Here is a 16,502-nt window from a genome sequence, read left to right as displayed (position 1 = left end):
TAGTTAGTATGGTTGCACTTATCCTGTATGTGCCATATATCTGCACGTACTGTGTGGTATTGTGTTTGTTTGTCTGTGTATGAGCTTAATATGTGTCTGCGTCCACAGCACGAGGCGGACAGCGCTCTGAGGAAGGCTCGGCTGCTGCAGGCCCAGCGGCAGGAGGAATATGAGAAGGCCAAGGTGTCCACCAGCCGCCTTGAGGAGGAGCAGATCGGAGGAGGAGGCGGAGCGGCTGCGGCCAAACAGCTAGAGAAGAGGCGCAGGCTGGAGGAGGAGGCCCTGCAGAAGGTACAGCCCCTCCTCTGTAGGACTTGTGGCTCTTTCAATGTGGTACATTATAGATGAACTTATTTTTATAGGATTTCTTCAAATGTTCTACTTTCAGCCACTTTTTAAACTTTAAGTAGCTTTCTCTGAAACGTCCATTTCACTCAGTAACATTTTTACAAGACCATTGTGAAAAAGAATATCTGCCTCCACTGAGGCTTCGTGGTCACATTTGGTAACAAGTACGCACACAAAACAGGAACCAGGAACAGGAAGACTGTTCTGCAGTACTTTAGTGACATTTATTGGACATTGAAAGCACAGAGAGAGAAGAAGGCATGGAAAGGCATAACAAAGATTCTGGGCCGGACTCCGCATTAAGTCATCGCCACATAGCAGGCTCCCCAGAACCCAGACACAATGCTAGTTGCATTCTGTGCACATTGTCAATTAAACTGTAGCTAGCTGGGTCAAAGTGTGTGTAAGCTGTTACATCCATTAAGGTCTTATTATCAGCTCTCATTGTTTTCAAACAAACAATCCTGGAGTTGGCAGGATGACAAATAACAACAATCTGTTTGGTGAACAGTCAATCAGGCTTAAAGGAAATTGTTCTCCTGTGACACTAAAGATGGCGGCTCATTCCCAAGATCATTAGCCTCTCCCATCAGTTATGCCTCATTCTTGTAGCACTGATCTGAGCTGCTGAGTTCATCAGCTGCTCACCATGTCACTGACAACTAAACTTGCTCGATCCAGAGTTAAATACATTTTTTTAACTAATCCAAGAATTGAGAATTATGATGAATTGTCTTTTCTGTGTTGGCAGGCTGAGGAGGCCAGGGAGCACTGCAAAGCATGTCAGATTGATGTAGCGGAGAAGAGAGTCGATCTGGCCAACACCAAGAGTGAGATCATCACACAGATCCGAGAGATGGTGTCCCAGTGCGACCTCACCCTTAAGGCTGTAAGTTCTGACGTTTGCTCGAAATATTTAGCAGACATTTAAATTTCAGACCAACTCAAATAACAGAAATAGGGCGCATCTTGGACAGACTGGACAGGCACTTAGTGCTGATGCACAAGTTAATGCTGTTTGTTCCTTGCTTCAGGTGACGGTCAATTGGTTCCAGCTGCAGCAGGCCCAGGTCGTGTCCCTCCCTGTGAACCACCAGAGTCTGTGTGAAAATGCCAAACTGTACGAGCCGGGCCAGCGCTATATCGACTTTGTCAGGAATCTACCCACTGATGGCCCTCGCCTGGAGTCCCACTCGTTTGATTCAGCTGTCACACAAAACACAGGGTGAGACACAGAGATACTGCTGCTAAGAAAGACATGGATTCAGTAACTCCTGCTCTAATTGTGTGGTTTGCAAGTGATTCAAGCAGATGGTCAACTAAAAGATTGCATTTTTTCATTACTAACAGAACAGGTGTAAAAAGAAAACAGACAATTGATAAACATTGTTATCCTTATGAACAATCTGCATCCAGCAACAACTGATTCATAGTAAGGCAGTCTGCGCAAATCTTATCTCAGTCCAACATATTATAGGACAGGTAGATTAAGATACAGTTTGTGAACCTTAATGGAATATGATGGGACTATGCTTACTATGAAGGGATTTTGCTTGAATTAAACTGTCAGCCACATAAGTCATTTTCTTCATTAAAATCAAGTTAACACAAACACTGATAAGTGAGTTATTTTTGTAGGCAACATGAATATTTATTAATGGTAAACAGTGGTTACTAATACAGTGAAATGAAGTGGTCTGTGGCACTGAAGACCTCATTGGCGAGAGAAGTGGAGTGATTGAGTGAGCGGGCTTGTTTTGGAAAGCGTAAAACAATTGGGTTGGCCAGAGCTTCCTGCGGAAATGACTGCGGTCACGGGAGAGAGGAGCTTGGGCGGTGGGTTTACCATCAGTATCTCTAAACCCCTGCGAAAGTTTTCAGTAGCTTTCAAAACTATGTACACGTTATTTCTGACTAACACGTAAAACATGGTCATTTCACAGTTGGGGCAATTTTTAAGTGGAGGCTTTGGTCAAATAAGTAAATAAGTTTCCTTTCCAGAGAGTTTTGTTGACACAGGTTTGTGGTCACACACACACACACACACACACACACACACACACACACACACAGATGGAAATAAGAGAGACCTTTGTTCTTCCTTAGTTTTCTCCCTCTACCCCCGAGCCCCCAACTCTGATCCCTCTGATCAAAAGAATTCAGCTTGGGAGAGAGGAAATGAAACTTAAACACGTGCACTCACACACACACACACACACGCTCACATGCATCCACAGCATTGGTCTTCAAAAGGTTAAATATAGACCGCTGACCTACATACTGTATATGGTGAGACAGAGTAGGATACTTTTTTTAACACTGGTTGGAATGTTTTTTTTACATCAAAAATTAAGTCTTTGATGCTAAGATGGGGCTGATCTCCTGATATCATGATTATTCAGGGATGTTTTCAGTACTGATGGAATTAGTAAATATACTTGGCAACTTTGAATTGAATAAAATGACAGTTATTAGCTCTTCTTGAGATTTTTCTTGAGATTGTGTGGAGTTTATCCACATTCAATCTGAATGGATGGAGTGTGTTGTATGTTGTATTAACAGTAAAGCTCTCTGAGACAAACTATATTTTGGTCTAAATAAAGTTGACTTTATTTGATGTAAATACATCTTTATGACTAGCAACATTTCAACTCAAGATGAAGAATATTTCCACAAAAACTCGGGGTATCTCTCTTCTGAGGTTATAATAAAAGATATTTAATAAAACCACAAAATGTTCCAATGTCATGAGTCCAAAGGTTTTAGTATCAAATAGTTGAAAAATGCATGTTGCTTAAATCTCTGTAACTTTGAGCCACTTTGAGTTTACAATCAAAAATATCATTATTTCCATTCCCCCTTTTCCCGCCCTAGGATGCCTTTCAACAAGCGCTCGCTAAGTGGCAGCCACTCATCCCACAGCAACCTGTCGCAGGCATCCGTGTCCTCTGACCTTCTTGGTGCAGATGACGTGGACAGTCCCATCAATGCTCAAAACACCAAGATTGCAGAGAGGCGGTCCAACAGTAGCACTGACATCCAAGGTACGCAGGTTGAATCAGAAGGCAAAAGCTAGTTTCTAGAGGTATCATTTTGCACTGCCTAACAGTCTTACAGTGCAAATTTTATGATGCACCATCAGCGATAACTGCTTCCACATTGCCATCAGCCTCAGTCGAAAAAATTGCATTTAAGCCAAATACAAGACAAGCTGCTTCACAAACAACATGGTGTTCACGAAGCAGCTGGTGTGGTATGAATGGTATAAAGTGAAAGGTGAAGGTGACAGAAGCTTTAAAATAAAACCACTTTTTTAGTCAGCACTTAGCTAATAGGTGCTTCAGTGGCCAATGGGTTCACAACTTACAGGTCCAGTTAGGGGTAAAGATAGCGGTTGTATGCTCCATAGATACACAGCAGTAAAGATTAAGAAGTGCCAGTTGGTCCGTGCACTCTGCTGGTTGATAGGACGTTAAGGTTGTGTGTTAGTGTGTGTATGTGCTCACTATGTTGTCACTTTGATCAAATGATGTCAGAAAGAGTTTCACTACTACGCCCAGTTATGACTAAGGTTAATTTCAAGGGTCAGAAAGTAACCTCTCATTTTAATTGGAAACCAATATTTCAGTAGTATTAATATTTTACATAAATGTGAAAGTTATGCATCTGACTTTCAGTGTTGTAATTTGTTTTATTCAGCACTTCGGATTCAGGCCCCATTTCGTCCCTGGGCCTCGTCCAGCCAGGGTGGAGGGATGTGCAGCGACTCGGAGAGTGCTGGAGGCAGCAGTGAGTCCCGCTCCATGGACTCACCCACTGCAAGCCCAGGTAGGACCTTTCAGGCAGTCAGCTTCATGGCAAGAGTTCATCACCCAAAGCTTACCTCAAACTGTGCCTTCCCTAATTTCATCATTTTTATTTAGCTTTGAATTGAAATTAGCTTTTTTAACAATGCAAAAACAAGCCAAAAAAAAATAAATAAATAAAACAAAACACGTACGCCCCCATCTTTGCATACACTATGTCTCAACATGCTTTTGTCTTCCTTGATAGCTAATTTACAGGCTGTCTAACAACTTTAATCTTCAACTGTACTCTTCTGCATGAATCTTTATCTGCTTTGACTTTTGAGCTAACACGGAAATAAAACACATTTACTTCCTGGAAAGCTTTTATGTTTACCACCTAGAAAGCGAAATCACCTGGTCTCCCTCAGTTGTTAAGGAACAACTAGCTCTGAATATCACGTGCATCAGTCTTGTGTCATTGATAAAGAATCAAAACATTGCAGATGATAGACAGGAGGAACATTCCTCAGTGCTGACTGTTTCAAGTGCCCAGGCTGGGGCCTGCAAGCATTTGTTTCTTTACTTGGTGGTCTTTGTTGCTTTGTTATCTCATAATCAAATGGCTTAACAACTGCTGACAGTGGTGCCTCTTTGTTGAACGTTATGCAACTCTTAGTCTATGACGCACACATACACAAAAAAATATTAGTTTAGGTGCAGGTTGGGTCTTGTCTTGTTGGGTTGACAGTGTATTGTCCCTGTACCCGGTCTTCTTCCTGAAAACAAGCATGTGGCCTTCTTTTACATTAGTGTCAGTTAATGTATGCATACTCCTTATCAGGTGGGCTACAGCTGACAATTAAACCTGCAACCTTTCACTAATTAAAATATGATACAATGGGTTTGTTTCAACCTAATGACGAAGTATGCAATACCATTAAACACTTATCTGACTGTAGGCTGAGGAAGGATGGTCAGTGCACTACTGGCTCTGCGTCAAAGTGGTGAAAATGAGTCATGTTATTTTTAGTTGTACTGAAGTACCTGTGAAACACACACACACACACAAACCTGCCATCCAACCCCCACAGTGTAAACGGTGTAGGAGTTCCTGATGAGCCTCCTTATAGGCTCATTAGAAAATCAACAGCGTGACCAAAATGCCTATTGGAAGTAATTCATCAGTCAGTGAAGGTGTGAATCACCAACAATCCCCTACTAGAGTGAATTATCTACAAGATGAAGTCAACCACGCCTTTTCATTCAGTGTATTAAAGAAAGTTGTCTCAGTCCAGGCCTCAGTACTGCTCATTCTCACCAGTCAGCCGTAGACCACAGGAAACAAAAACTAACAAACAAAAAAACCCAACTGACAAGAATTGACTTGATATGACTGTAGGGACGTGGACTAACTGGTGTGTCTTGCCTTACTGTCCAGGAGACTTCAAGAGGAGATTACCCAGAACGCCTTCCACCGGCACCATGTCGTCTGCTGATGACCTGGATGAGAGAGAGCCTCCCTCTCCCTCTGATAATGGTGAGTCAAACTGAAAAACCATACTCTCTCTCTCTCTCTCTCTCTCTCTCTCTCTCTCTCTCATTCTCTCTTGCTCTCTCTCTCTCTCTCTCTCTCTCTCTCTCTATGCTGCATTAACACAGTGAAGTTCAGTCAGTTCCATTTTGTGTACTTCCATGGCTGCATTGCATCTCTTAATATGTATCATTTGGTTTCTTTCTGTATGACATTAATGCCATTTCTCAGTCGGATTCAAACAGCACAACTGTTCCTACAGCACAGGCAAGAAGAAAAGAACATGGCCTCTAATGATGCTCTTTGTCCTTTGTCTCTTCTCTCTCTCCCTCCACTGTGCAGGTTTAAGTGAGATGGTAATTGAGACAGCCAGCTCCCCAGGTCCGTTCAGAAACACTCAGATGTCGAAGGCTGCTCAAACCCACAAGCTGAGGAAGCTGAGAGCGCCATCCAAGTGTCGCGAGTGTGACGGCCTGGTGGTGTTTCATGGAGCAGAGTGTGAGGAGGTAACCTTGGTTTCTTTTCTTTTTTCTTTTGTTTTAGAACTAATGGAACAAAATGCAATCCAACCATGATTCTCTATTTGGACTTTCATTAAATGTAGTGAGTGCACAACATTCAGAGTATTACAAGTTCAAGATGAATGTTGCCAAAGTTTCACAATGGTTTCTTTATCACTCATGGTGAGCCCAAATCAAACAAAAACAAAAGGGAAAAACCACCTCTACCCTCATCAAAACCTTTGAATAAAGGGAAAAGTGGAAACTGGCCACAGGCTCTCCTCAGAGACCAAATCCACCAGCTGGTCTCAGTCGGGGAACGGGCAGTGGAAACTGAAGACCTTTTGTTCATCTCCTGAGGAGTCGTCTCCACCACCTCTGTACCCCCCACCCGATTATTTTAGATCCAGTTTCTTTCCATATTTATTAGATACACTGACGATACACACGGCAGTAACTAAAAGGTTCTTGTTTTTTTTAAAGTTCGGTTCTGTAATGCTGGTAGACACATTGACAAGAGAAGAATGTAACTCTGCAGTGTTCTGGAATCACTCCATTCCATTGGTTCAGCGGGTTAGCTTTTCTCTTTGGCTTTTCGGTCTAAATCCATCTCTTCTATTTTGATCTCTGCTTTTCTGCAGTCTGTTTAACTCTATGCCTTTCATAACTGAGATCCGTGTCAACATGTTTGCAGTGTTCGTTAGCCTGCCATAAGAAGTGTCTGGAAACCCTGGCCATCCAGTGTGGCCACAAGAAGCTCCAGGGAAGGCTTCACCTCTTCGGCATTGACTTCACACAGGCAGCTAGGAACAGTCAGGACGGCATCCCCTTCATCATACGGAAGTGTACATCAGAGATTGAGAACAGAGCACTCAACATTAAGGTATGAGAGAGACGATATTATTGTCAAATCAATAGAGGCTTTAGTTGGTTCAATTAATGTAAAAAACAGAACCATAATCAAGAAGATGATTGGTGCTATAGATGGCCTCTGTTCCACACCAGCCATATTGTGTTAATGATAACATTGGTCACAGTTTGGGCCCTGTTGCCTCTGGTTGAAATTCAAACATCTACTTTTCAGCTTCACTGAAGAGGTGTAAGGCCTATTACAAGCTAAAGTTTGCACAAATTGTCTTTAAATGCATACACTGTATAATGTTTGTGTCTTTGGTGTACCCTGCTAATATTTTGTGGCAGCTAGTTTTGCCACGGTGATCCTTAAAATTGCATGTACTGTTCCTGTGCTTGAATGCATTTTGTTTTTATGCCATGAAGGGTATCTACCGTGTCAATGGTGCCAAGTCTCGGGTCGAGAAGTTGTGCCAGGCGTTTGAGAATGGCAAGCACCTGGTGGAGCTCTCCGAGCTTTATCCCCACGACATCAGCAACGTTCTCAAACTCTACCTGAGACAGGTGGGCTGCTATTGAAACCTTATCTTGATCATAATAGATCAATAGTTGCTTACACCCACAGAGACAGTCATCCAAATCAGGACATGAGATGGTTAAAAGTGAGCTCTACAGAACAAAGCCCACTGCACTATTTATTTGTCTTTTTATTTTAGGTACATAACTCCCTCCTCCATCCCCTAATCTCTCTTCTAATTCTGTCTCACTTGTCTATTTACTCACATATTTCACTTGTCTCTGTTTATTATTAACTTCCTTTCATTTATTTTTCTGGCTCCTTTTTTCCCTGTGTATTTTCCTCTGCAGCTTCCAGAGCCGCTCATCCTGTTCCGCTACTACAACGACTTTATCGGTTTGGCCAAAGAAAGCCAGAGTATCATTGTGGAGGAACTGGAGGCGCTGCGACTCAGTCCCACCCCAGTGGCTCCAGCCCAGGTTAGCGTGGAGCTTAACAGGGTCCTCTTCAAGATCAAGGACCTACTGAGGCAGCTGCCACCAGCTCATTACAAGACACTACAGTTCCTCATCGAGCATCTGCACCGGTATGGCAGCCTCATTCAAATCATCCATAAAACACACTCTGCTGAGAGCATTATCAGATGAGTTGTATTACAAGCAGGGATGTGAATCTTATTCTTCTTATTCTTCTTCTGAAATCTCAGTATGTAATTTGCCATTCAGCAGAGAAAATATGGTTTTGAACAGGTCAGGAATGTTTTTGGTCTCCAGGGTGACAGAGCAGTCAGAGGAGAATAAGATGACAGCCAGCAACCTGGGTATCATCTTTGGCCCAACACTGATCAAACCAAGGCAGGCGGACGCCGAAGTTTCCCTTTCCTCTCTGGTGGATTACCCGTATCAGGCACTCATTGTTGAGCTCCTGATCAGACACTACCAGATGGTCTTTGACACCCCCCTCAGTCCACTGAGCAGCACCTCGCCCACAGAGATCGATGCCCAACCCCGCTCTGACACCCGCCTCGCCCACCGGGAGAAGGAGCAGCAGCTAAGCAGGCACTCTAAGTCGCTGGGAGACATTAAGGAGGTAATAAGTCATTAATTTTCATGCTAAGAATGAGATATTTTAGTGGCACAGCATTCAACAGTATTTTGCATACATCATATACAGCACATTTGTCCATTTGTCATTTAACATTAAATGGCAGATTTACCCTGTATTACCTGTCCTTATTTCTTGTCTGTATTACCTTTACAGCAGAGCTCTAAGGTGTATAAGAGGCATTCCTCCATAATTCCTTCTTCCCACCTATTGGCTGAGGTTCAGGAGACGATGCCGAGCCTCGATGGAAGTGACTTTGAACCAGGTCAGTATTGTTACAAAGCAAGCTAACAAGTAGAAAGCGTTATTATCAGGCCAATGTTACAGAAATAGTTTTGTTTTTTTTGTTTTTTTTTGCATGCTGGATATTTTAAATGAATGCCATAGCTTCTGAAGTCCACATCATTTTATTTGACAATAAATTAATGTTTAACCTCATGTTAATCTCTCATTTAAAGCTGATGAAGTGGATTCAGAGACCTTCAATGGGGTGTTGTCATCAAGCATCCCTGAGGTCCCAAAACCTGGCGAGAGAGGCCTCTGTCGTTCTCAACATGTCACCGTCACCAGGGTCCAGCTTCGACACCCTCGCAGCAAACTCTCGTCCCGACCGGTGAGCATGCCAGCCGAACAGATACTTAGCCGGGGCCAAGTAGATGAGAACAACACCCGGAACAGCACTGACCAAGATGACAGGAGAGGTGGTAGTTGCGACCAGTCCATTGAAGAGGTGGATGAAACTGAGAATACAAAATTGCGAGTGGGCACACATTACCGGAGTACGTTTATTGACACCCAGACGTTACGGAGGACTTGGGACAAACAGTACAAGCATGAAGTTTCTTCCAGAACTGTCAGGATTGTGGCCAGTTCGCCCACAGAGGGTACAGCAGCGGATGCCAGCAACTTATCAGCTTCTGTGCCATTGTCCTCATCAACCTTCTCCCTTGGAACTACTGGGGGAACTATTAGCGCCATCTACCCCAACAGACCTTACACCGTCGCAGTGCGACCCAGCAGGACTTTAAAAAGGGAGGACAATGTAAGCAAGTACAACGCTGTTGCAACAGCTTTCAGGGCTCCCAGAACTCTCCAGCCTCCCCCAGGGACCTTCTACAAGCCCCCATCAGGGAGCAAAGCGAAAGTGCTGCAGAACTGTGCATTAGCTAACAGCGCTGAGGAGGAAGATGAGGAGGAGGATGAAGATGAGGATGAGGAGTTGGGGATTGAGATAGAGGTGTCTGTAGATGAGCCTCTTGAGGAGGACATTGAGGCCGAGCAGGCAGCCATCTCTCAGTCCCCCAGCTCTAGTCCTGAGGAACTGGGTCAAAGCCAGGCCAAACCAGTGTACCAGAGACTACGGCCCAGGCGCCTCCAAGAGGTAGAGCATCGAGAGGCTCATTTTGTGTGAGCGTCACTTGCTGCCAGAGATCTTAAAAACAGTGCTCGAACATGAACAGTCTGCCATATTTTTTGGACTAAGAATAAGAAACATCTGCAAGACAATTTCCAGATGTACTATGATTGTGGGCACCATGTGGACGATAATATGTACATTTTGGTCCTCAAAAGACAAACAAGATGCACTTAAAATGTTGTATATTTTTAACAAGATTCACCAATATTTCCATTTACCAATCGCTCGTTCAGTACACTCTGGCATCTCGTCAGAATATTTATAATTCTTTTTGAAACTGTGCAATTACATTTTTATTTGATTATTTTGTACAAAGTTCAGGCTTAGGCTTACTATGTATGTTTATATACCAAAAAACGGTTTAAATTGTTACAATAGTGCATTTAGCCACAATATTGAAAAAAAGTTTGGTGCACTTATCTGACATCAATACTCTTTCACAAATCTTTACTGAGTCATGTTAACTGTGAGTCAGAATGTTTTAAACTGTTACATCTAGGTTATAATTAATCACTTTGCTAATAGCTTGTGTATAAAGCAATATAATGACCTTTGCCACTGTATTGGGTATCACCAGTTGCAAAGGGTATACATCCACTTGTTTTTATACTGTTGAACTTGTATGTGTCAACTTAAACTGATCTGAAAAGCTTTTAGAAATGCCACTGGGTTCTATAATGGCATTACTGCATTATCTTTCTGATTTTAAGATAACATTTACATTTCTTAATAGCCAAAGCTGTTTTTCTTTTTTTACAATTGAAGTAGTTTATAAGTAACCCAAACCTTACAGGTTCTTTGTAAGTAATCAGAATTGCATCATTTATTTAAATGGTATCTGTTTTTCATGGTAATGTACAAGGTTGGCAGAATGTTGAAAAGGTCAGTGTAAAAAAAAAAAAAAAAAAAAACAGGTACATGAAAACAAACACCCTTTTGTAACTTATTAAAATATATCTGACAACTTCCAACTTCTATGATGGTTTGTTTTTTCCTCTTCTGATAATGACTAGAAATTATGCAATGTTATTAAGCAACAAAAGCTTTATCCTCTTAATACAGTAAATTGACTATTGAGATGCTAATTTTTCTTTAATTGCAATCGAAGTTAGCATCTTTATTCTTTAGCAGTGGTAGGATTATAGCAGAGGTAGGATTATACAGTATAACGTAAGCCAGGTGGTTAGGTCATATAGGACTCCACACATGGATGAGAGTGTTGGCAGACTCCCAGCCCCGAGAAAGGAGATTAAATCAATCTGCTTAACTATTCACAAGGTCTGGATTCTAGCTGTGTTAGCAACCCCAAGGAGCACTCGGTAGAATATGTGGTGTTATGCTTTATTTACTGGCTATCGATCTGCAGTGCAAGGGTTCTTCTGAGGTAAGTGGTATGTCACGCTAGACTACAATCACACTTTGAAATTTAGTCAAAGTATTTATGATTAGTCATGCGGTAGCCAGAAAATTGCATAATCATCGTAAGTGACCTAGATGAAGGTAAACTGTGTAATACACAGTGTTTTTAGGTAGTGACGTTAACCATGAACAGTAGTTGGAGAATGTTTACAGACAATAGAAATGTGTGTAGGATTCTGCTGACCATGTTGAGTGTCTTGAGCTCATGAACCATGTTACAGACATATTGCTAGCCTTCACCTTGTGCAGTCACTGGATGAATGGATGGACGCCTCTAAGGAGTTCATCCACACAAATTAGCTCTCCAAATATGAGTTATCTTTTGAAGTTCCAGACGTTTTTGTAAAACATGGGGTATAGCTTTATTTAGAGACAGTATTGTGGACTGGTTGAATACAGGTTTGTTGTTTGGTGCCAGCCCCTGCGGGGGTGAAAAGGGGGAGCCATGGGGGCAGGAAGACAGGTGAAACTCCTGCTGTGGAAGAACTGGACCGTCCGCAGGAGGCAGAGGGTAAAATCCTCTCATCTCTCGATTACACACTACATTGATCCCTGTGAGGGTTGCAGTGAGCTAAAATGCCTTCAGGTGCCATTCTTTGCAGATGATACCACCTCATTCTGTGAAAAAGCTTATTTTATCTGAAACACAGATCTTCATTATTTTCTTTGACGTTAACTAGTATTTTCTAATGAGTCTTTAAATGCTTAGCCTTAGTGCTTAGCCCCAAAACTGATGGAAGTCCAAAGCCAGATTTAATGGAAATATCTATATCAGTTTTGAGTTTATTGTATGTTTTTTATATATAATATTAGATGGACTTTCTTATATATTGACAAACTGCTACTCAGCACTTCCATTATTGAGATTCTTTATCAATAGGCCTACAAATTATATAGGCATAGGTTGACATGTGAATGACTCACTCACTGCCCCCATCAGATTTGAAAAGTTTATTCTGTGACGTTTATGCTGCGCTGTTAAATCAGGTGCGTTTCTTCATGGAGATCATGTGGCCTGTTTTGCTGTTCATGGGACTAGTGTGGCTAAGAAGAGTGAATCCACTCTACCGTCAACATGAATGTGAGCAAACCACTCTTTACCAGAGAACATCAGAATCATTTCACTCCACAGAGAGAGAAACATGATGTCCTGTGTGGCCTCTGGTATCCTAATTCATAAATATTCACAAGTGACTTGTGTAAAGCACTGAAAGTCAGCAGTATTTCCTCTGCCTCAGGCCACTTCCCCAACAAGGCCATGCCCTCCACAGGGATCCTGCCATGGATCCAGGGAATCTTCTGTAATGCCAACAACCCTTGTTTTCAATACCCCACCCGTGGTGAATCTCCTGGCCTGGTGTCCAACTACAACAACTCCATGTAAGCATCACCCTGGGTTGGCATAGGGGGGTCATTCTAGGCCAGAGGTGTCAAATTCCTATTAAAGTTTTGATCTGAGATGAAAGCGCAGAATAATGTAATGGAGTCAAAGAGAATATTTTAAATGTCTGGATTATGTTCTACATCTTTCAAAGCCTCAGTGTGTGCATACAACCACCTCCAAATGTATATGCTGTTAGTCTAGGACTAAATGTGTGTGACTTGTTACTGACCTCACTCCTCAGTTTGGCTCGGCTACACTCGGACGCCCAGGAGCTTCTTTTTAATGACCCGGACTTTCTGCAGCTTGGTCGTCTCTGGAGGCAACTGAATGCCATGAGTAACTTCATGGACACCCTGCGCGCCCATCCTGAACAGGTCTCAGGTCAGTGCTCAAGCCTTTCACCAACAACACTGTTGAACGACAAGCATAATTGTCTGTAGAGGCAGACTCAGGTCAATCTGGTTATGGTGGTTAGTTGATAAAGAAGGCGACAAATTTAGCATTGCATGCTATTCTTATTGTTTAGGAGAAGAGCAAAGATTTTGCTGCTGTGTTTTGTAAAGATGTGATGTTTTATGGTAACATAGAGGGTTTTGGTGTGTTATTGTGAGGGATATGAACAAGAAATATCAAGTGATAATTTATAAAAGTTGGAACATCATCTGGTCAAAAACTTCGTCTACATCAAATGTCACATATTTTCCCATCAGTCAGTCTGTGTATCTATACAGTCTAACAGGATTACGTCACATGGGTTTACGAAAGGCCCGTAATGTAATCTGCTTACTTTCACCGCCAGCGTGTTGTTTATTTGGTGGGAAAGCAATTCACGTGTTCCCCGTCCATGCTCCTCTCTCCACGAAAGAACACAGAAACACTGATCCCATCTCAAGGGACACCATGCAAACAGTTCTCCGCTCATGTCAACATATTCAGTACATGCACATCTTCACTATACTGTATATACAGCGCGTTCCCCTGCTGGCAAAATAAACCTTTATGATGGGAGTGCATTCCAGCCTGTGACTGATTACATCTGGTTGCTCTCCACGCTGCCACTCTCATGGAGAAATATGTAGATGGACTAACAGATTTAACAGAGATATGGTTCCACATTCCACACAAGTTCCCATGAGCCCTGCGAAAGAAAATTGAACCATGCTGAGGACCAAGTTATGTAATTGTTGAAATTGACTCATCATTACTAGTCATGTTAAACGCTCAAATAAGTTACATTTTTAAACGTAATTGTCAGTTGTTTGAGTGGATGTGTCCATTTCATGTGCACACCCTTGATTATGAGTGTGTGTGTGTGTGTCCCATTAATGTGTGCTTGTGCCTGTCTCCATTGCTCTAAGACACATATGCCCCATTCAGTAGCACCAAAGCCCGCTGTCTGATGGCACAGCAGATGTTCTTAAAGGAATAATTTGACGTTTTTAGAAGCACAATTAATCACTCTCTGCCAAAGAGATAGATGACGAGATCGATGACCACTCTCATAATATGAAGCTACAGCCATTAGCCGGTTAGCTGATCTTAGCACAAAGACTGGAAGCGGCTGGATGCAGCTAGCCTGGTGTGCCAAAACCAGCCAACCAGCACCTCTAATGATCTTTCAGCAACGCTGTATCTTGTTTGTTGAGCCTGTGAAACATCAAGGTGTAAAAATGACAATTTAGCATTTTAAGGGGGGTCATATGCTGGACTATTTCTAGTCCAGGGGCAGTCGGTCAGCAGCTGTTGGAGAATCAGAGCCAGGCTGGCTGTTTCCCCCTGTTTCTGGTCTCTAAGCTTGGCTAAGCTAACTGGATGCTGACTGTAGCCTTATATTTAAAGGACAGATGTGACAGTGCTATTGATCCACCTTCACTAGGACAGGTGAGCACAGAAGTCATGTATAGTCATCACCCAATCATTCATGTCCTCAAGCTATTTTTTTCACTTAAGCAATCCACATAATTAGGCCGGTGCTTATTTATGCTCATATGTTATTCACGCATTTTGTTTTTTTAAGGTTGCTCACCCAACTCCCACATTCATGTGTGCATTAGATACAATAAACAAACACTGGGGTGATGATGTATTTATTGTGAGCCACTTTTTGACTTGCTTTACCCGGCTGTTTCATAGCCCCAAGGACTTTTGTGTCAGAGTTGTGCATCACGTCACCGTAAAAACAAGCAGTTACCATCAACACAGAGGTCATGACTTTGTCACTGACCACGCTGACTGACTGGTCTGTCAGATATGACACTTTTTTCTCTCCACCTGCTGCAAGGAAGCAGGAGTTCTAAAAATATTTCTGTGGACATTTTTCACATTCTTTGGGCTTCTGAAATCAATATTTCCTATTTCCTCTCCAGTTCTTGCTTTTCGGTTTCTTTGTGGTTTCCAGCGGGTGCGTGGGAACTTCATCACAAGGCAAGTCAGTCTCGGGCTGAACCTGGACGCAGGCCACAACAGCACTTTGCTTGGCAGAACAAACTTTATTCATGCACAGACAGGTCACAGGAAACAATGAGACAGTGCAGAGGTGGAGTGTCTTCACCCTATGTTCCTATCCTTTTAATGCAACAGATTTGTCACAACTTGCCCAAAATATGTAACACTAAGTACCCAGTTTTGTGGGTTTCATTCCAGGTCTTGGTCCTGTATCCACTCAGACTCAAAAGGAGGTTTAAAAAATGCGTTTTGGTAGACTTGGTAAACTTCCTCTGTCTCTCTCTGTGCAGGTCGAGGAGTAAAGGTGGAGACTATCCTGAAGGACGATGAGACACTGACATCATTCCTGCTGAGAGACATTCCCCTGACAGAGACTGTGGTGAATCAGCTAGTCAATGCTCAGATCAGGCCTGAACAGGTACACAAGCACACAGATACATGCACATGACAGGCTTGAATAGCTACGGGTGGAGCGTAGCACCAATTCAACATTGCTTTTGAGACATTTTGTGTAGTGTCACAAACACAACCAATGCAGAGGAGACAGTCAGAGTATGCTGGCCTTTATCCAGCATTTAAACCTTCACACCACATTAAAAATGTTAGCGACAATAGGTACTACTAGAGCATTATTCTACAAGTGAAAACTTGTTCCCTCTGCAGTGTTTCTGGGAACATCTGCTTACGTTCTGTGTTTGGGGAGTTAACTTAGGTGATGGCGTCAGTGGATGCCCTCCCTTAACTTGGTCTGCCTGTTAGAGTTTCCCTCCATGTCATGTTCAACAGTAATGTAACGCACACATGATTCATCAGCTCTGAAGGATCTTGTCCTTTCATAGAAGGTGTTTACATCTGTACTGATGGAGGTTTTACAGCTGATGCTGATACTAAACTTGCATCATGTCTCATCCATTCCTCAATCCCCTCTTGTCTGTTTTCATTATTGGGGGGCTGCAGCCTATCCCAGCATGCACTGCACAAGCCGGACTGATGTCCATATTGACAGGCATTCACATCTATAGTTACATCTATAGGCTATTTGGAGTTTCCACTTAAAATAACTTGTTAATCCGAGAGCCAGAGGTTGGCGTGCTTTGGAAATTTCCATTCAGTGTTTAACTCTTTGATTTTAAAAGCCATGTTGATTCAGGAAATACTGATCTGTGAGATTCAATGAAAAAATAAAAAATACAGTGT

General features: G+C 42.5%; 2 protein-coding genes across 7 annotated transcripts in view; both read left to right on the top strand.

Moving 5' to 3' along the window:
• arhgap29a (Rho GTPase activating protein 29a) overlaps positions 1-11,030 on the top strand; it is a 34,421-nt gene extending 23,391 nt beyond the window's left edge. For 2 of the 4 annotated variants that reach the window (XM_041961623.1, XM_041961622.1), the window contains exons 9-21: positions 109-291; positions 1,100-1,237; positions 1,383-1,573; positions 3,223-3,392; positions 4,048-4,176; positions 5,575-5,673; positions 6,010-6,173; positions 6,862-7,050; positions 7,446-7,583; positions 7,887-8,122; positions 8,310-8,625; positions 8,797-8,905; positions 9,099-11,028. In XM_041961623.1, coding sequence (XP_041817557.1) covers positions 109-291; positions 1,100-1,237; positions 1,383-1,573; positions 3,223-3,392; positions 4,048-4,176; positions 5,575-5,673; positions 6,010-6,173; positions 6,862-7,050; positions 7,446-7,583; positions 7,887-8,122; positions 8,310-8,625; positions 8,797-8,905; positions 9,099-10,051 — 3,015 coding nt within the window. In that variant the 3' untranslated portion in view covers positions 10,052-11,028. Of the gene's footprint in view, positions 1-108; positions 292-1,099; positions 1,238-1,382; positions 1,574-3,222; positions 3,393-4,047; positions 4,177-5,574; positions 5,674-6,009; positions 6,174-6,861; positions 7,051-7,445; positions 7,584-7,886; positions 8,123-8,309; positions 8,626-8,796; positions 8,906-9,098 lie in introns of all 4 variants that reach the window. The other 2 variants (XM_041961621.1, XM_041961620.1) reach the window with 2 other exon arrangements.
• Positions 11,031-11,346: 316 nt separating this feature from the next.
• The window catches only part of LOC121624247 (retinal-specific phospholipid-transporting ATPase ABCA4-like), a 35,889-nt gene continuing 30,733 nt past the window's right edge, over positions 11,347-16,502 (top strand). For all 3 annotated transcript variants that reach the window (XM_041961894.1, XM_041961893.1, XM_041961895.1), the window contains exons 1-6: positions 11,347-11,441; positions 11,876-11,987; positions 12,464-12,557; positions 12,715-12,856; positions 13,102-13,241; positions 15,596-15,723. In XM_041961894.1, coding sequence (XP_041817828.1) covers positions 11,922-11,987; positions 12,464-12,557; positions 12,715-12,856; positions 13,102-13,241; positions 15,596-15,723 — 570 coding nt within the window. In that variant the 5' untranslated portion in view covers positions 11,347-11,441; positions 11,876-11,921. The remainder of the gene's footprint in view (positions 11,442-11,875; positions 11,988-12,463; positions 12,558-12,714; positions 12,857-13,101; positions 13,242-15,595; positions 15,724-16,502) is intronic.

The sequence above is a fragment of the Chelmon rostratus genome, chromosome 20, assembly GCF_017976325.1.
Source record: "Chelmon rostratus isolate fCheRos1 chromosome 20, fCheRos1.pri, whole genome shotgun sequence".
In the NCBI taxonomy this organism is placed as follows: domain Eukaryota; kingdom Metazoa; phylum Chordata; class Actinopteri; order Chaetodontiformes; family Chaetodontidae; genus Chelmon; species Chelmon rostratus.
This window is presented reverse-complemented; position numbering and strand designations above follow the sequence as displayed.